General features: G+C 37.2%; 1 protein-coding gene across 1 annotated transcript in view; it reads right to left on the minus strand.

Moving 5' to 3' along the window:
- The window catches only part of tmem104 (transmembrane protein 104), a 41,936-nt gene that overhangs the window by 12,881 nt on the left and 8,223 nt on the right, over positions 1 to 20,832 (minus strand). Inside the window, exons 8-9 of the mRNA XM_044099365.1 lie at positions 14,956 to 15,055; positions 13,972 to 14,068 (exon numbers count right to left, since the gene is read on the minus strand). Of these exons, the coding sequence (XP_043955300.1) occupies positions 13,972 to 14,068; positions 14,956 to 15,055 (197 nt within the window). The remainder of the gene's footprint in view (positions 1 to 13,971; positions 14,069 to 14,955; positions 15,056 to 20,832) is intronic.

Below are 20,832 nucleotides of genomic sequence, written 5' to 3' on the forward strand. Positions count from 1 at the left end.
TTTAAAAAACATAAATATGTTCAACCTAAAACTCTTCAAGTTTTACCTTCACCTAAACTTCAAATTCTGTAAATAAAATCTCCTATTAAGCACTTTTTGAACTCCAATTATTAATCAGCATTACAATAAACAGATTAATCCGGCACTAATCTGTAGGACTAATTCAGGCCGACACTAATCCTAGAACTATCGGGTTCAGTAGATTTGTTTTAATCTACTGATTCAAGTCAAACAAATCTACCAAAACTGATGGTTCAGTAGTTTTGGTTCAATTGGGAACCAAGATTTGCAACATTTGTTCCAATTTTCAGCTGTTTTGGTTCTTTCCCACAGCACTCAGTCCAAACAACCAAACCCTCTGAGCAACCGGTTCCCCTCCTCACCTGTAGGGGCGCTGCACCTAGAACTACTGAAGGGAATTGCACAAAACCCTCTGAAGACAAAAAAGGAGCAACATCGGTCTATGCTTGGTGTTCACATATGCATTCAAACTGCATCAGAGTTCACTTCAACCTATCGGAGACAGAGGTTTGTCTGCAGACCAGAGTTTGACACCAACCGGACCGGACTTTCTAAACAGACGGACTGGAGTTGGATTAAAGCGGACCAAACAGGACTGGTGGTAATGGTCCCAAAGTATGGTGGGGTCTTGTTGGTCATGAGTGATGGAGCGGCGTTACGTGATGACGCACCAATCAGTCCTGAACCAAAAGGCGAAGCTCCAGATTTACCAGTCGACCTACGTTCATCTCTGGGTGAACAGAAGAATGGGACACAAACGGAGAGAAAAGCTCATAAAAGCTGCTGTGCATCAACTAAAGTCTCTTAAATCATTTCTCCAACTATCTGCCACAAAAAAAAAAAAAAAAAAAAAAAAAAAAAAAAAAATCAAATATCTGCCTTAGCTGGAAACAGCTGTCGACAAAACAAAACAAAAAAAAAAAACATCTCCCAGAATCAAGATGCATATCAAGAATTTCATAACAGACCAATCAAAGCATGCCTGAATATAATGCATTTATTCATTTAATACTTTGTTTAGGCCGCTTTACTGATCTAATCTCAGTCTGTTTGTTTGCAGACGTACAGATTTTCTCTGTGCTTTCTGCCTCCTAAGCACAGAAGCTGCTTACGCTTCACGCTCAGCTTAATAAATTTTGCAATAAACAAAGACACATTCTGTCAGGAGAAAAGTGGCCCGAATCAATTCTGCTCTCTGGTAAACACGGCGGGCTTTTCTCCTCTGCAGCAGGTCACTCATCAGCTACCAGCATTTCGACTTTGACATCAGAAACAATCTTTAAAAATAACGACAGCAGACATTTCTCCTCCTCGGCTGAGGAAAACCCAGAGCGTCTGGGTGTAATCACACAGTTACATGAAAAGCAGCAACAGAGAAACTTTAACGAAGCCCAGATCGATTCTTTACGACTAATCAGGTTTTAGCAAACACAAAGTGCTCATGTGTACAGCATGTGATAAAGCAGCCAGTAATGGCTCTGCAGAAACAGATGAGACTCACAGGTGCAATAAACTGCATCTCTATCATTTATTACTGGCTGTATATTAAGGACACTACATACTAAAGTTAGTTTTTTTTAATGAACATACATTTTCAGGACTTTTTTGGAGGTTTGTTTTAAATTAATGATAAACTGCAATTTATTTTTTTCATCCATTTATAAAAGTAATAATTCAAAGAATTAACGGCAATTTTGAAAACAAGAGGAGGGCTAAGTTTTTTTTATACATGAATGAATTTAAAGCGTCCAAGATTTGGTTTGTTCATTAATAAAACAATCTGACTATTTTAATAGCTATTGGCTTTTCTTAGAAATTTGCTTACATAGAACTTTTTGTTACAGAGTTAAATAATTAAAAAGTTTCTATCAACTTTTCTGTTTGCACAAAATCATTCTTAGAAACTGAGATCTCATTTTGATCTGTTTTAGGGCCTCCTGCCAAATAAACTGCTGTTAAGGGAGCAGCAGAAGAAAGAGGGTAACAGGGTTAGCTCATCATGAATGAGCTCAACCCGCCGCCAACTGGCCAACCAAACTACAGCTGCCGGTCCTTTCATGTTTAGGATTTATGCAGATTGGATGGAGAAGAATCTCTTCACTGTCTGATTGCATCACGTATGAATTCAATGCTCTCAAGATACGTCCAACGCATTTGGCTGCAGTAAACCCTCCAACCAGTCGCTCCATTTAAGTAATTAAACTAATATTTCCAGATGCCCCAGGGCTCCGAGACGCCGCCCTGGGGAACGCCGCGACCGTTGCCACGGCTGCCAAACTTTGCAGAGTTTGTGAGATAAACGATTTTGGCTGAAGTTGCATCAGATTTGAGGAGATTTATTGGTGAAATACCCAACAGACGAGCAGCGATCATGTTAACAAGAGAGAAAAGCGATTAAATTCTGTAATTACCCGGATTGGGCTCTAAAAAAATAAAAAGAATTAAAACAATGAAAGAAGGGAACAGCAGGGATTATGACTCCCAATCCAGACTTTAATCCCAAATCTAATCGCAAACAGATTTCAAACTAAAAATGCTGACCGAGTGATTAATGATTCATCATTAAACATGGGAACCTTAAAGTTCAAAACAAAATAAAACAGCCATGAGATTAAAAATTCTTTAAATTACCCCTGAGAATAATAAAACCAGAATTTACTGCAGAAAATTTACAAATTTAATATTTTTCCTTCCATTTAGCTGATTTTATTATTTGATTGAAAGTTTTAAAACGTCTGCTAAACAGTTGAAAAGCAACTGTTTTAATATATTTTCTCTTTTCTGTAAGAAAATGATGGACAAAGAAGAAAGAAAGAAACAGAAAGAGACAAAACAACCAGATTAAATCGAGTGGAGAGGAGAAAGCAATGAGGACACCAGAGAGAAAAGGAAAGAAAGAAGGAAAGGAATGAAGAAGAAAGGACACAAGCAAGGAAAAAAAGAACTAAATGAAGGACCTATGGAAGAAAATTAAAGGAAAACAAGACGGCCATCATTGGTGAGAAAATAAATGTTAAAAAAAAATCCAGATCTTCTGCAAACTACCAGTAAAACCTCAAAAATCCAGACGAGTCTTTTCCTCCTTAAGGTTGCTGTTCTCACCTGCTGGGTGTTTTCATGTTGCAAACTCTCCTTATAAATTGAAATAAATCACTCCAGCTCTTTACAAACAGAACAGCTGCAAAACGGCAATAATTCAACTCCTCTACAGCTACATGCATCGTTTAACTTTAATTAAGAGCCTGAGTGGAGACCTTGAAGCTGCGAAGAACAGACAGAAGAAATATCAGAAACAACTCCACTCACTCTAAACTTCTGTTTTAAAAACAGAAAACTAAAAACAAATGTAGAAACTCGATTTCAAAGGAAATACAGCAACCTGCGACTGCATGGACAAATAATAGACATTATGGGACAATTCACTGCCTGCACTCTGACATGTATGATGAAGGAGTGGAGAGCAACCCGACTGAGGTGGTACGGAAAAGAAATTACATAAAATAGGCCATAAAAAGCCCAGGAGATATTTACAAACCTGATGATGGCCATAACAAGTGAAGTGATTCACTGAGCACACGGCGGCAGGGAGGACAGGGAAGAAATACAAAGATGCTCCGAACGTGATTGGAGAGGTTGGAGGTGGGCTGATACTGCAGAGGGGAGTAGAAATGACGCCTAATGGGCAACACGACACACTTGATACCTTCTGGAGTTAAACGTTTCTCACAATGGAGGAGTGACTGCTGTTGGCAATATTAATCACCAGAAACAAATTAACACAAAACCTGACCAGCATAACGGAAACAGACACTGAAAACATCCCAGTATAGACGCACCGATTCGGCTTTTTCTGGACAAAACCCACCGCAGGATTTCTTTGACATCCAAACTGTGGACTTGTGGGACTTAACAGGGTTTCTGCAGGTTTCATAAACGCAAATTTAAGACTTTTAAAGACCACTGAGACTAGAATTTAAGGTCTTTGTAGCCACAGAAGTGTACAAACTTCATCCATCCAACTGACAATAAATTTGCAATTTCCCGTTGTAGATGCAAAACAAGCAGCTCTCCTGCGGCATATTAACTGGCTAATATGTCATTCATTAGTTAGCATTTCTTTCCAGTTGGCTAGCACCGACACTGAAGAAAAAAAAAATACTTCACTAATCTTGTGATGCTTAGGTTTTGAATTTAACAGAAAATAAACAACATTTATGCATTGACAAATAGTCTTTAGCTTTACTCAGCAGTGGCGTCCCCCAGGGATGCGTTCTCTCCCCACTCCTCTTTTTGACCCTAAACAAGGACGGGTCAGGAAAAGGGCAGCCAACATCTCTGCAGACCACCCACATGCTGGACACCAACCATTTTGACTTTTACACTCATGTTGGCGCTACAGAAACAATTTCTTCCTCCAGGTTGTTTACCTTCAGCTACAGTAGCAAGGTTGTTTCTGATTTTTAAATACTTTACCAATTTGGCCGTTTCCGATCCCCGGCCAGCAGACTGGTTTTGCTAAAGTAAAGCTTTTCTTGTAATCAGTTCAAACTCGAGTGCAGGTGAAATGTTGGGACATGATTCAGCATGATGGGGTCTGAATGCTGAGGAGGGTTCCACCCCCCCCAAGAGATTAATCAACTTTATAAACTGAAAGTTGCTCAACAAAAGGACAAACCCTGCAGCCTGTAAACAGAAAACAACTGAAAGATGCAGTCGCTGCAAAGCTAGGGTGAAGTTTCTGCAAATCCTGGAACTAAATAGAAGATAACCGTTTATCTTCTTGGAAATACTTTGTTTTTGCCAACAGCGTAGATGTACATTCATGTTACTGAGCGAGAGCACCAACAGTGTTTTTTAAATCCAACTCTTTTCTGACCCGAGTGGTTTTAAGCAGCCGCTCCAAAATTAGCTCCCAGAATATCAGCAAAAGCAGATTTACAACAACTGGAGGCGAGCCCTGAAGGCCGACTTAACTCAAACACGGCCAACATCGCGACTGTTTTAGACTGTCAGCTCTTTATGATCACAGATACAGAGTGAAAGCAGGAGGAGGAAGACGATCTGAACAGGAGAAGATGGATGAAAGAAAAGAAATGACATGCAGCGTCTTTAAGTTTCAGGGTTTTATAATTTCTTGAGCAAAATGAGCTAAAATGGAAAAGATGTCTAAAACAGCAAGCAAAGATATTGATATTATATTTACGAATATCCAGTAACAGAACAATAAATCATGCAAATGTAAATGATTGAGCTGACAGTATTTACCAGTCAACCTGGGTTTGACCTTTAAATATAAGATGTAAAATAAAAAAATCTCCATTGGATAAAATCCCTCTGAGATTAACAATATGACATTAAATTAATCCAAACCGGAGCAACATTCAGCCGAGACGCCTTTATTTGACTGCTGCAGCAATAAACTGCATCCATTTCCTCCCTGCCAAAGCAAACGCTGTTGCAATAAGCAGAGCCTGTTAATGGAACGGCATGCAGAAAACTCATGTAAAAGTTAATCACACGTTGGTTCATCTGCAGCGTGATTTAGAGGGTGATTAGGATGTTCTACTTCTGTGGTTTTAATAACAACAAAAAGGTATTTCTGCAGAGTTCTGAACTTTGTAATGAGGTCACAATCACCTTGAATCTTTTGTTCAAACTATGGAGCAAAAAATTTAAGTTTAAGAAAATCAATTAATCATGAGGGACTCCACTGATGCTCTTTGCTTATACTCTTCAGACTAAAAGCCTAAATAAATTTTATTGGGATTTGGAAACTAACAAACGAGTGAAAATGTACTAATGATAAAAAAATAACTTGCTGTAATTCCCAGACTATTGAATAGTCACATCTACTAACTTACAGAGGCTAAACTTCACTTAATAAAATACATATTGGCAACATAAAAGCTTTTTCTGAACACTGCATGCGACATTATTGTTCTTAGCATTCAGAGACGCATAAAGAAGGTTACAAAGTCAGTCTTCCATCACCTGAAGCACATTTTCAGGATTAAAGGATCAATGTTCTAGTAAGATGTAAAGAAAATGATCCGCATGTTTATCTTTGACTTTTTAGGTCTAACAATTTTTATACTCTAACTGAATAATGTGACCGACTAGAGGAAAACACGGTGTAAACAATTTTTTATTATTTAAAATAATTTTATAGAGTTCCATCAGTTTATATTTAAGCAAAATTAAGTTTGTGCATAAAATTCTGTAACTTAAATTTCCAATGTTAGCTGAGCTTACTGGTTTTTTATTATATATGTAAATAAAAATAATAAATAAATCAATTATTCAAAAAACTAAGCAGACTAAATTTGATTTTTTAAATAAATTCTAGATTCCCAGCTGCATCTCTGCTAAATATATAAACCTGACATAAGACAGTTCAAGAACTGAATCATCATCCAGGAATCACGGTACCCTACTGTAAGTTCAAATGTTTTAAGGTGAATAGATTATTCAAATAATCGCCAACTTACAAGATCTGGAAGAAAATCAGGATTGTGTCAGACTTTCAAGGATTTCTAAATTCATCATGATATAAAGCCACAAATGACGACCAACCAGATTCCCACAAAGCAAAACTATATATTTTACAGCTTCTGGGTCTAATTTAAACATACTGACTGATGGCAAGTTAACTGAAGACAAACAACTTTTCTGTTTTTGTGTCATTTTCCTAATGAAACCAGTGAAATAAAAAGTCATGTTCCTAAAAAAGAAACCATTGCATATCAATGATTGTAAAATAACAGGAATATTAATGAGATGTCTGAGGGAGAAACGATCTGCTGCCGTCTAATAGCATCAATTCCCTCTAAGCTTTTGTAAAAATGAATCAAAGGAGGTGAGAAAAGACATTTTCCTCCCAAAAGAAGCTAATAGACCTATACTGATAACTAAAGAAAAAAAGCCAGTTTCCAGCAGTTCCTGCAGGGCACCAGAACCGAACCAATCTGTTCAGAAGACAAACCAGCAGCTTGAATTTCAATAAAATAAAAAATTAAAACACTGCTTCTCTGCATTTTAACTGAAGTCATGAACTTTGGCAAATGAGAATAATGCTACAATAAATAACCAGTTTTAGATGATTGACGCTCAGCGCAAAGTTTTGTTTCATATCCTGCTTTTCCTCGTCTAAAAGAGAAAAGAAAAACATTTAATTTACCAAACTCATGCACACACAAACCAACCAGCTATCAGACAAATGACAGTAAAACTCCTGCAGTAAACAGCGTTCGCTCGTTGCCATCAATATTTTTATGCATCTTCAGGTCCTTCCTGAGGAAAATCATTTAGTTTTGCTTTTAGTTGTTGAAAGGAAAGAGAAAAAGTTCCCAGAGTTTCATTACAAGCTAAAAAAGGTTTCTGTGCAAGCAGCTCATGTCACTACATGGACATCTACAATAAAATAAAAGATTAGCTTGAAACTGATTATGGAAATTTGGAGGATTTGCTTGTTAAAAAAAAGTTTAATCTTATTGATCTAAAACATTTTATATTATACTGATTGTTTATTTACTAAAATCGAGGATAAAAAGTTTCTCTTTGCATTAAATTTTGTTGCTAAGGCCTAAATACTTAATCCAGCGGGTGATTTATTCTGCGTTTCCAGCTCTTAACTTTAATGTTTTGCTGCAACAGGTGGAAATAAAAATCACCTTTCAGTTCCTGGTTTAGCAAACTGGCTGCAATGTGAGCCTGTAACAAAATATTTAACTTTTTCTGAATAACGTCACAAGAAAGTGATACACAGCTCATCAAGATGTTTTTAGAAGCTTTTCTCCTTTCAGTCATTGAAATGAATGAACAGTGCAAACATGAGGTTTAAAAAGGAAAACGTTAAAATAATAAATGTTTGTAGCTTTAGGGAGAAATTTTCTTTACTCAAAGGTTAAAAAAACCCCAACCTAATAAATAAACTATGTTTCTGCTGATGACCTTGAGTAGCACAGGGTTTAATGAAAACATGATGCATGGCTGTACGGAACAACATGCTATCTTGAAAACACTGAATCATCCCGTTTATCACAGGACAAAAAGGCCAGAATAATGGAAATGTGTCCTTTATAACCTCTGCATCTCCTTCTGACCACAAACTGACAGCTTCCTGAGACTGCAGTGATTTATTCCTGCTGTGTTTATTCCCTCCTAAGAAACTGAAAAGGTGCAGCGGATCATGAAGATGCTCAACACCAACTAGTGGTATTTTTCTCAGTCAGTTAGCCCAGTGGTTACGCGTTCAAAGCGCATTTTCTCCAAAGTTTTGATTTTAACAAAGTGTTAGTTTTATTAATTTACAGCAGAGGTGTTCAAACATTTTGCCTTGAGGGCCAAAGTTGTTACATTTTTTAAAACAACGTTTTTGCAACTTTTCTAAATTTTGTCTGCACATAAAAATTACATTTTATCATAAACTAAGCTGGATTTTTGTAGGAAATGGGTCAGTAAATTATTGTTCTGAATTTCTTTGGGTTGTTTTTTTATTTCAGAAGGAAGAAAAAAAAACTTTAATAAATGGGAATCTATTTTTTATACCCAATATTTCTTTTAAATGTTATATAGAAATGTTGCCCTAAAAGATGAAAAAGCGTTCATCCGAACTCTTTAGAGTTTTCTTGATCGATTGCTTACGTGTTCAACTCTGTTTTTCAGGAAAGAGATGCTGACAAAACTGCAGAGGCCATTAAACTTCTTTTTATTACCATACAAACTATTCCTGGTCCATTTCCTCTCTGCGTTTCTTTCCCAAGAGTCACTAACTCATCTATTAATGCATTAAAGTTGTGCAGTCCATATATATATATGTTGTATTTATTTTGCATAGAAAGTATTTCTTGATCATTTTCTCAATGTTTAGCTGTTCCTTTCCAAACAGAACAATTTCTGCCATTAACTTTCAGTCCTCTCCTTTTCTTATTTCACAGAAAAGTACTTTTGGCTCTTTTTTCATTCCATAAATCAGTTTCAATTCTATTTTCTTACCTAAATAGCTTATATAAACGCAGCGGCTGCTAGAACAGAACAAAGACTGCAGTGAAAGGCGATCATAGAAAACGGGCCTGAAGGTCAGTAAAACTCCTGGAATGAATAAATCTTTGTTAGTCAGTTAATTAATCAATCAGAGGCGTTTTTGAGCCGAGTGGCAGGGTGGGTCACTTCTGAAGTTTTAAGGCCACTTTGCTGCACTTTAAATTAACTTCAGTTCAACAGGCTTAATGGAGACGGAGTAAATGCATGAAAATCAGCTGCGAACAATGCAGCGCAAGCATAAACTGCTCCGGATCCCAAAAGCTGCATTGATTTCCCATCAAGTCCCACAAACTGGGAGAAAAATGCATTTAAAGCAGATTGAACTGGATCCAGTGGTGAAAAACCTGAGCAGGAGGCGAGTGAGGGCAGAGAAGTTTAAACCTGGTCAATCAGGAGAACAAACTGTTTCCAAAATGCGGCCCAGGGGCCATTTGTGGCCCTCAGATTGATTTTGTGACCCTGCAGTTCAGAATTATTTAAATTTGGCCTGAAGATGCAGGTGGAGACTTAATTTGTAATCAGGGTAAAAATTGTTAACATAATTTTCTTACAAAGTAAATATAAAGTATTTTGTGTTTTTAATAAAAGATTTAATAAGATAATCCAGAAACTTTTACTGAAAAGTTAACTTTATTCTTTCTAAAACTTGGTAAAATATAGCAAGCATTTGGAAAGAAAGTGACCTAAATCTTGTTCTTTTTACTGGAAATAAATTTATTCAATCAAGCCCAGAAGAATCTGAAAACTGGATATTTTTTTTCTTTTAGTGCAGCAAACATGCAAAATCTGGGCCATTGTAGAAATAAAAGTACATTTCTGCCAAAAGATGCAGAAATTTTGACAGTAATCTAAGAAATGTTCAAGAGAGAACAAGGAAATGCGCTACCAAAAAATAAATCACATTTTCAGATTAATAGAAACTTTCTACCAAAATGTGGAAATTTTTGAATTTCAAATGTTGAACATTTGAGTTTTTGCCAGATATTTACTCCTTTCTCTCCATAATGATCCTAATATACCGTCCTAAAAATCCTTCTCAAATTTTGAGTCGACAGTTTTGGCCCAAAGAAGTTTGGAAGTTTAATCTTTTCAATGAAAGCTGCTCAACACCCAGCAGCCTGTTATGCAACGCTTCCTAATATGATTCAGGAAAAAACACGGGATAAAGATGCAGTCAGCTGCACAGAACATTGAAATCAATACGCAGCTGAGAAAATCCCAGAAGTTTAAACCAGGACAAACATTTTCATGTTGATGGTAGAACTGATTAAATATTAACTGGACTCCTGTAAGAGTGATAGTTTCATTTCCAGTAACGTCCCAACGGAGGAAAATTAAACAGAACCTGCAAATCCAGGAGGAGATCATAAATAGATAGCAGCTAATTTAACCTCCCTGCCACAGCATTTAAAATCAGATTCCCCCACAGGCCGAGCGTCGCCGTCAGGACTGACAATCACTTCATGTGTCTGACATGTGATGAGGAAGCAGCCCAGAGATCCAAAAAATAAAAATTAAATATAGAAAACAGGGAATCAGAGCCTGGGAGGAGACAGATTAAATAAACGCCCCAAACGGGAAAGTTTATAGAGATGAGTTTAGAAAATTCATCTTTACAGCTGGGACTTTTGTGATTTTAAACGCAAGAATCAAGATTTTTTTTTTTTTATGCGCTTCTGGTAAAGAAAAAAAAAATATATACAAAAAATAAAAGAAAAATGAAAAAACGAACAAGAAAATAAGAATGAAAAAAGAATGAAATGGAAAAAAGATTAAGAAAAAGAAACAAAGAGAAGGAAAAAGAACAAGGTTGGAAAATATTTGAAGAAACAACAGGTTAAATATAGAGCAGCGTAATAAAACACTAAATATAATGCTGGTCTCATTTTTATTGCTCCCTCTGAAGTTGTAGATATGTACAGGGACAGCTGTTGTTCCACCTAAAAATATCCCACAATCTGTCGTCAACGGTGGAAAAACAAGTCCTACAGGAAGCTCCCTGTGGGGGAAACCTGCCAAAAGTGCTCAAAGAAATCAATTTAAACCAGAGAGGCTCGTTCAGAACAAATCAGACGCCGTTTTAATCATTTCAATATTTACATTTAAATAAAAACACTTTGGGATTTGTCCTTAAGGTCGCCAAGTTATCTACTGGTACATTAAAATGTATCCAGGCTGTGGAAATATTTTCAGTAAATATAAACATCATTATGATTACTTTATATTCATGAGATAAAACAGACGTCAATGTCGACTTCATTATAAAACCACTTTACTAAATAAGAAGATGTGCATCATAAGTGCTACTCATCTTAAAAAAATAAAAATATTGAATTAATATTAAATTTACTGTATTTGAGTTGCATGCAAACTACAGGTGGTGTTTTTCTTTTATCATAAAAATTTCCAAGCTTCACAAATAACATAAAATCAGTTCAGTAACCATTAGAGTTTGTGTTTAATTTTTTCTGGTAAAAATTAAGGCAGGAGTTTCAACAGTAAAGAAAAAACTAATTTATACCCCCAAAAATAAGGAATAGCATCCAGTTAAAAACTTCCTGAAATTAATAATTAGGTTTTACGTTCTACTTAAATTGTTTTTTAAAAAATATTCAATGTTTTTAACAGCAGAGACCCAAAACAATTAAGATAAAGGAGGATTTAGTGGTTAAATGCCATTTAGAAACTAATTAAAGATTTAAAAGTATTTATATCAACAGGGTTAAAACATCTTACAAAAAGCTTCCGAGCCGATAATAAAGGCCTTGAACGAGACAGGACCAAGACCACAGCCCTGAGGAATCCCTCATGTAATACAGCTACTCTGTTCAGTGGACAACAGGTGGAAACGTGCAGAAAACTCAAAAACGCACAAATATAAAAATAAAAAATATCAAATAGGACTTAAAATAAATTTTACTCTTGAAATTGGGTCTCTGTCTCTTTCTGAAAGTCGTCACAACATGGCTCCTCCATTAACCCTTTCACAACGTTTTTACCAGCGTTGCTCTGAGAAGAAGCTCAGCTGATGCTGCTGGCTAGTCTGAAGGAGCTCAGTGGGGAGGAGCTTTGTCCTTGAAGGCGGGGCTAGGTCCAACCAGGCATTTCGACCAGCTGGAAATTATTTCTCAAACAATAACGTAAAATAAAGTTGATCTTATACGACGCTGTGCCTTTAAGACTTTAGAGTAACTGATGGTATGTAATAAAGACAAATTAATACATTATTGTTAATTACATCTGTTGAGTTTTCTATGGCAGGAATGCAATAAAACGTAAAAACTCAGTTGGTCAGTAAAAAATCATTTTCAGTGACGTGAGGAGGAAATATAAACGAGTTTCTGCACGTCTTCCTTCAGAGAGATAAAGGTCAGATTAATATATCAGAAACGTTTTAGCTTTCAGCAACCAATTTTGAGCCCGGCTCCCTGGGCGGCTCGGCTTGGCCGTTTCACCCGGCGAACAGCGGAGACGCGGCGGACGCTCGGCCCGACGGCGAACCGAGAGGAGCTGATCAATAATTCAGAGCCAATATTCTGCTGGTTGGGACCGTCCAACCGGACCGGCGGTTCTGGACGGCTGGAGCATTAATATTTACATGTTTCTAACTGAACATTAGATTGGGATGAACAGAAAATAATGTTTCTGTTAAAGTTTCATCATCTGAAGCTCAGTTTGACCTGAAAGATTAAATCTGATTATAATCTGGGTTAAGGACGGAATAAAAGAATTTGGAATATTGTCGTCTTCTTTTTATGATTGAAACATTTAAAACAACAAGAACTTGATTTTAGTTGTACAAACCACAAACATTGATGCATGTAAACATCCAATTTTTACTTAAAGTAAAAAAATATATTTTATCACTTGATTCCTCACTAAATATGTTTTTATTGAACAGAAATTGTATTTTTCCAGTTTTCTGCATTTTAATGTTAATTTCTGATATTTCTGCAGTGAAAAAACACCTTAAGATTAAAACCATACAAAAAAGAAAATTAATAAGGAAAAGGTTTTCTAATATAAAATTGAAATGATCAGAGGATTAAAACGTCAAATCGCTACAAAAATAAATCACAATTTGAGTTCGATATGAAAGTGAAAAGGGAGTTTCACTACGATCAGCCTGTTTATTCCTGGTACAAAATGTTTGCATGAAATACCTGACTGAGCATAAAGGATAAAATTAGTTTTAGAAACTGCAAGTGTAAACACAGCGAGCGGAGATTATAAATCAGCATTATTTAAATAAAATCCCACAGGAGAGAAAGGGACAAAATTTCACTTAATGGCTTTTTTTGGTAATTCCATTAAAATGTAAGGACAAGAAGGAGAGCGAAATTACGCAGAAAGATCAGAACATCCGTCACTGTCAAAGTAAAAACTGGAGCCACGACTTCAAGGACTTTACAGAGGAAGAGGAGGAGGAAGAGGAGGTAAAGATGCTGAAGAATCAGAGGAAAAACAGCTTTACGAGTGAAACAGCTTCTCACTGAGATGAAAGGAGGAAGGAGAAACTAAGAATGTGCTGCACTCTGAATTGAGCTGCTCATGTTTTCTGTAAGGTACAGTGGAGGCTCTGTGGTGCTGTGGGCCTATTCAAAGTCTAAAGGAATCCTGGTTGTGGCCAGATCAGCTTGATGTTTTTAATTATACCTAGTATGAAATTAAAATGAAAACAAAACATAAGTACTTAAAGTACTTCAGTTGTAAAAAACATTTTCATTTCAGAATTTTTTTTTTTAATCAGATCCATTTAGTGGAGGCCTAAATTTCTTTAGTAGTGATCAGGGCCACAAAAAATATTACAAGGACCGCAAAGAGGCCCGAGTGCCATTTGTTTAGCCCCGGCTGCTCTGTGTTGAGCTTCAGTTTTAACCGGTTTGCAGAAAAGACGTCAGCACTCACCAGGAACACCATGTAGGCGTCCTTCCTGGTGACGGAGCCCCAGCAGGCGTCGGTGTCGTTGTACTTCACACTGCCGGCGCTGCAGGAGTGATTCCCACTGCGAAACAACAAAAACCTTTTCATCATTTCTATCTGGAAACAAAATGGGGTTCGAATTGAAAATGGCATTAAAATGCAAACAATTTCAGACTTTGCAGTTAAACATTTTAATCTCGTCCCAACCGGTGACTAGATTAACCGAGGCAGTTAAAGAAAAGCAACATCAGTTTGACTTTTCTTTAAACAGTCTCTTTATTGGTAATAACATTTATGTGGTCAAAGATTGTTGAATTTATGTTTTGCAAATTTATGCAGGGTGAGGAAGTGCAGTACCACGCCTCACCTCAGGGGGGCGCTGTGTTACATTGAATGAAGTAATGTGTTGGACCGGAGTGAAGTTGCCACCCCACCTTCTTCAAATTTAACAAATTTGATGTCAAAAGTTGTGCTGCGTTTGTGCCGCTAACATTTAAAGATACGAATGTTTCCAGAGGTCATGAAAGGTCAACAGGCCCCACCTTCTTCAAAACGGATAAAATTTGAGTCAACCAACGTTTGTGCTGCTTTAACTCCGACTATGTTAAAGTATAAATGTCAAAAAAAGATTAGTTGCAAGAAATGAGGTCATCATTGACATCTTAAGAAATCAAATATGACTTTATTAAATATTTTAAATTTTTCTTGCTTTCATACTGTTGAATTGAACGTTATTGGTTAAGGCACAATTAAAAGCTCTAATCTGCTAAGGTTAAAACTGAGATATGAGCTTCTGTATTGGATTTTGGATATTTGTCCCTTAAAATATCTTATTTTCAGTTTTGCAATAAAAGCCTTTCTGGAGGCTTCAGAGGAGAGCAAGTCTGCAGTGTCTGAAATGAAGCTATTGTTTTATCCTCAGAGGTCAGGAGGTCACGCCAAGAGGAAACAAACGAGCAGGAGTCTCACCAGGCGACCTCCATGAGCGAAATGGGCACGGCGGCGGCGTAGATGGCCAGGTCGCCGTACAGGTAGACGATGATGCAGATGTAAAACATGTTGACTCCGACTGAAACAGAGAGAGGATGAAGACGAGATTCATTAACAAACACGAGATCAAGAGGCGACAAACAAACACATTCTTCATTCGCGGCGGCAGTCCAAACACGCCGCCATGATTGATGGCTGACTGTCAAACGTCTGCATCAATTCTAGAGCGGCGTCCCTCCATCTGAGGCAGCCTCTAGGCACCAGGCACATCTTTTGTGTATAATGAGGAACATTAATGGATTAATTATTACCCTAATCACTCAATAAGGGCGAAACGTCCATCAGCTTTAATTTCTCTGTTCTCTCCCACAATGAGCAACAAATTTCACCAGCAGAAACGTCCAAAACGTGCTGCACATCAATCATCCTCTGCACCATAAACGAGGGGTCAGATAAGTCATTTCTGCCCAAGACATTAGAGAGTACGGTCTAATAAAAAAACAAAACAAAATTTAGCCGGACAGATTTACAGCTTCTCCGACCACACAGATTCTTAAAAAATAAAGAGTACAGCTAATGATTAAATCAAGTTCAAACAGAGATTTAAAACGCAACTAAATGAACAATTTAGTTCTTAAAGCTTATTTCAGAGGAGAGGAGGCTGGAGAGACTTTTCTGAAACTGTGTCTGCAGGCGCCCCCTAGTGGTACAAGAGGTACTGCATGTAAATGACGGTTTATTTGCTGTGACGTGAGGCCAAATGTGACGCTACAGCTAGCTTTCCAAATTATTGCGTTTAAAAAATAATGGATAAGAGGCTTGAAACTGGATCACTCGAAAGAAAAAAGATATCGCATGAAAGAAAAGGCCAGAATTATGTGATCAGACCTGCAGAGAATACCGACGTCTTGCTAGCGACTCGATTCTTTGAACAAGTCTTGGCCGTGAACGAGTCTCAGTTGGTGAGAACTGTAATTTTTTTTTACAACTTTGCTTTCCAATAAGTGCACGTAATGAGCTATTGCTATTTCTAATTTAAAAATTATTTAGTCAGCAAATAAATATAAGTGATAGAAATGGGTGAATGATTTTTATATTTAATAATGCAGAGGAACATTTTTGTTTCTGCGAAAGAAACTCAAGTCTGTTTTTCTTTTATTATGCTTTTAAATTACAAATGGCTCAAAAGTGTCATTAATGCACCGAACAATAAAGAGCAACTTCTTTTATATATATATATATTATTTCCATGTGTTTGACACAGAAAGCTTAGATTCCACACTGCCAGAATCTGTAAATAACTCAAAACACCCTGAACAGATTCGTTTGTCGTGGTCAGTCATATTTACCAAATAACGTAGATGAACAAAGAAAAACAATAAGTGAGTCAAGAAAATAATATTTTAATTTCAGGTGTTATATATTAAGATGTTGTGTTAATGTGGGATAATTTCGAGTTGATCTGAGTGAGTTTAATATTGAAAATGTTGGGGAACTTTTTCCTAGACCAGTATTTGTTTTTGTCTTTATGGTTACAGAAAGTAATTGAAGTATATTTTAGTGCTGTCAATTGATTAAAATAAATTATTTAAATTACATTGGTCACAGTCTATACTTAGTTTTGTTAGCTTGAAATGTAAAAATGCACTTTCAAGAAATCAGTTTTATCATCTCAAACATTTCCAGGTTTTATATCCAGGATTGTTTGAAATCATTTTGTTTCACATTCATTTTGAAATGTTCACGATAAATATTTATCAAGTTGAAGTTCTCAGATGCTTGTTTGGTTAACAACCTTCAACACGTTAATCTGCAGCCACACAAACCAGATTTAATTCTTTTAAATGACATTTAATTGGATGCATAACAGTTAAATCAGCCAAACTCAAACATAATAAATACAGGTCATTTCCAAAGGTTACAGTTTAACAAAAACTGTTTCACTCATGACTGAACTCAGGCCTGTTTGTGTTTATAGTCAGACTATAAAGTTTTATTTATCTGTAAATAAAAACCTATTTGTATTTTATTTATCCATATTATTTCAGTCATGCCGACACTTTGCACACGTGTTTTCCACACAAAGTTAATCGTAAAAATGTAGTTGGAGATGCCATTTATAATTTTATTTAAAAAATTAGGCAGAAATATGAACTTTACTCCTGGAAGATTTAAGCCATCGCCAGCCTTCTTTTCCTTAGCGCCGCATCAACATGAACACATTACCTGCAGACAGAGCAGGAAGTGCTGTTCTCTGCGCCGCCCGTCAGTAAGCGACGGCGTGACCGCGGGGGACGCAGACTTTCACAAGACTGTAACTAATATCACCCAATTACCAAGAGCCACAGGCAAAAACGCAGCGAAATGAGTCTCGGTGTCGCGGCGCGGCGCTTCATGCAGCTGTGGGAAGCATTAGCATCCATCAGCACATTACCTCAGACCGGACTGACGGCGGACATGACGGCCTGTCGGTTCAGGGAGAAAAACGCCGAGGCTACAACCTTTGGTCAAACACAGCAGAGAAAACATCCAACTGCAAAACTAATGAAGGTCATTTACAGATAACAGACTTATTGATTTCACTCCTGATCAGCTGATTGATCTGGTTTGATTGGGCATCAGAGTTATGATATTTGTTGTATTTTCAGCTACTGTGGTTTGCTTCACACTACACCGAGTCAAACCAGCTTAATGCAATAATCTAATTTAAAAAAAAAATAAAAATTAAAAAAAAGAAATTAAAAACGTAAGGAAAAATGTGTGTCAAGTCAAACCCTTGAGGAAAAGCTGCTGCATCCAAAGTGCACAAAGGAGCGTTTACTGCAGATCCTTCCTCCCAGCAGCTGGTAAGACTTTAAACAAAACTCAAACGTTTACAGCCCTGCTGTTATCCGAGTGTTTGTAGTCTGTTTTTATACACAAATTTACATTTTAGTCAGTTCTTTCTGCTGCACGTTTACACTCTTGTAGAGTTTTTAATGCTCAAATAGATGCACTCATTTTGTTTGTTTCTAAATTAAACTCAGTTGCACTCAGTTTGTTTTGGACAGTTTTCTTTATAATTACATGTAATTATGTTGTAATTTAGACCCAACTATACAGTATTTTTACTCTTATTTTGCCTGTTTAACAGAAATGTTCTTATTGTGGGACATTCATTTGCACAATTTTCTGAACTAGAATATTTTTTTCCGATGCTGTAAATCAGTTTTTACTGTTCAGTCTTCTAATCTTATTTTTATTTACAAGTTGAGGGACAGTAGGGGATGTTTTTTAAAAATATTCCCATCATTAACAAGCTGAAGCCATATTTGTTTTGCGTCTCTTTAAGTCACAATTTAAACCGTCATCAAGCGGACGTCTTTCCTGGAAATGCACGCTGAATATTGATCAGTTTGACCGCAACAAGTCTGTACATGGCACTGAAATTAAATTATGACACTGGGAACAATTGTAGAAAAAAACTGATGTAAACATGACTATTTATCTTCCAAGAGGCTTGGATATTCATCTCCTCACAACAATGACATTTAATCCAAAACCACTTAAGTACAAGAATAGATGCGTTCGTGTTTGACTCTAATTACAGACAGAAACCCGTTTCACTGCAGATTGAATTAGTATTCGTAGCCATGGCCCTGCATATGTCTGGGAGGGGATGGGCGGCTTACGTTGGAGCAACAATGGTGATGTTTGCACAGCCAACGCGTCATATCACACAGGTAAAGAACAGCAGAGACAAGATGCTGACGCAAGGACAGCCCCTCTCTGTGACTTTCCCAAAGTCGTCTTCTAATCAACTTTCAACTCATCGATGTGAAGGTTAAAGCGGCTGCTGCTACAGTGCTGCAGATAAGCCGGCCCCCCATCAACATTCCTGTCAGTGGCTGCAGGTTGAGCTGATACGAAATCCATGGACTTATTCCAACAGAACCGCCGCTGCTGCTACGTCAATTTCTACGTCAAATGTCCTCCAAGCGTCGCTCTGCAGCAGCAGCAGGGGAAAAGCTTTTTAATTGGCTGTAAAGGTGCAGGACTGATGGGCAGAACGGAGAGGAGAGGTGGTGTTGCACTTGTTTAATGTTGTGGAAATGCAACCTGACGTAATGAACTTGCTTGCATTCATTCTGCTTAATTACCTCAGTGAAGAATCTAAATCTTCCTGTGAGAACAGTTTCAGTCTACAACACTTTGTGAACAGGTACATCTGCTTGATTACTCATTAACAATTAAGGGAATCAGCCAATCACCTTGCAGAAACGTGATGCATGTTGAAGCTCAAAGAGAGCATCAGAAAAACGAAAGGATTTAAATCCCTTTGAATTAAACATTTAAGCACCACAGGGTGGTGGGTTTCCCCCATGCAGAAAACCCAAAACCTTATCGCACATTTTTGGTCTCTAGTGCAAATATCCAAGTAAAACAACTAACTTGCAGTTAACTTTAAACTTAGCTAAAACAGCGAGTGACTGAGGACACTTGTAATGTAAATAGAGTCAACAGGAACCGACCACCAATCCTGTCAACATTCTAACAAAGGAGTAAACAACACCACAAAATGAACTCATCTGCAGAAAAACAATGCTATGAAAAAGACTTACCATTAATCCAATTAAACATTAAAATAAATTTTAGTTTCAGCCCTTTCTTTCCACAGAAAATGGCAACCAGTGCCGCCACAATATCAACCAAATCTGTCAGTAAAACCACAAAAAAGTCCGCAGCTTGTGTTTGGATCGTGAATTCAAGGCAGACCGTCAAACATGAAGTAGTTTCTTCATTTTCTCCGGTCGGCATGCGCCTGTATAATTCATTTCTGATTACAGCCAGCTTTCCCATCATGTCGAAGGAGAGACGCTGGGAGAAAAGTCATTTCTTCATCACCAATCGATATCTCCACGTGTTACTCTCACGTCTGAGTGAAAAACCAGAAAGGAGCTTCTATCTATCATTTTCTGCAGCTCCTCAAAGCCGAGCGACAAGCGAGCAGCTGCAGCTTCAACAGCACAACCTGCTTGATGGCATGCAAGAGTGCAATCATGTGTGTGACTGCGTGTGTGGCAAGTGCTCCCCCTGCTGGTGAACAGCTGCAGGACAACATCCCAGCACAGATGATGTTGTCAGAGCTTTGACCTTTTGCTGTTCTTTTATTCCTGCAACAGGGACCTACAGACTCCGAGTCGCACGTGTAAAGCCGCTTAAGGTGAGCAGGAGGGCGCTGTGCATGCCAACAGAGCCGGAGCAACGCACCGATACCAACGCAGAGCTGCAGGGATCTCCATCTGGATGCTTCAAGGTGATTCTGACTCCAGCTTACATCACCAGATAGAAGAAGCTTCACAATAATGCAGCTATTTACCAGAGAGTCCAGATAAAACCCAGTCAGTACCTCCAGACTGCGAAACCACAAAATCTTACCAAGTATTTTCAGTCTAGTTTCTAGTGCAAATATTAGTATTTTCAAAATAAGACAACCAACTTATAAGACATGCTTGTTTTAAGATAATTTCTTAATTTTAATGAAAAAGTTCCAATTCCTTCAGAAGATTATTTCACATATAACATTGGGAGAAATATTTTTGTTACAAGTAAAAATAATCTCTCAATGGAGGAAGAACTTTTGTAGATTGAAATTCAAAAGATTTTCAACATTTGAAATTTATAATATTCTAAGTTTCAGGTAGAAACTTTGATATGAATCTAAATGTGATTTTTTTTTTATAGAAAATGTTTTTTCTAGAAAATGTCAGAGATTGCTACCAAACATTTTCAGAATGTATTTTTTCTTACAAACAGCTCCAATGCGCCACAGCAGATTTTGCATATTTTCTGTACTAAAAGAAAGACATCTAGTTT

This window comes from Gambusia affinis, linkage group LG19, assembly GCF_019740435.1.
Source record: "Gambusia affinis linkage group LG19, SWU_Gaff_1.0, whole genome shotgun sequence".
Taxonomy (NCBI): Eukaryota; Metazoa; Chordata; class Actinopteri; order Cyprinodontiformes; family Poeciliidae; genus Gambusia; species Gambusia affinis.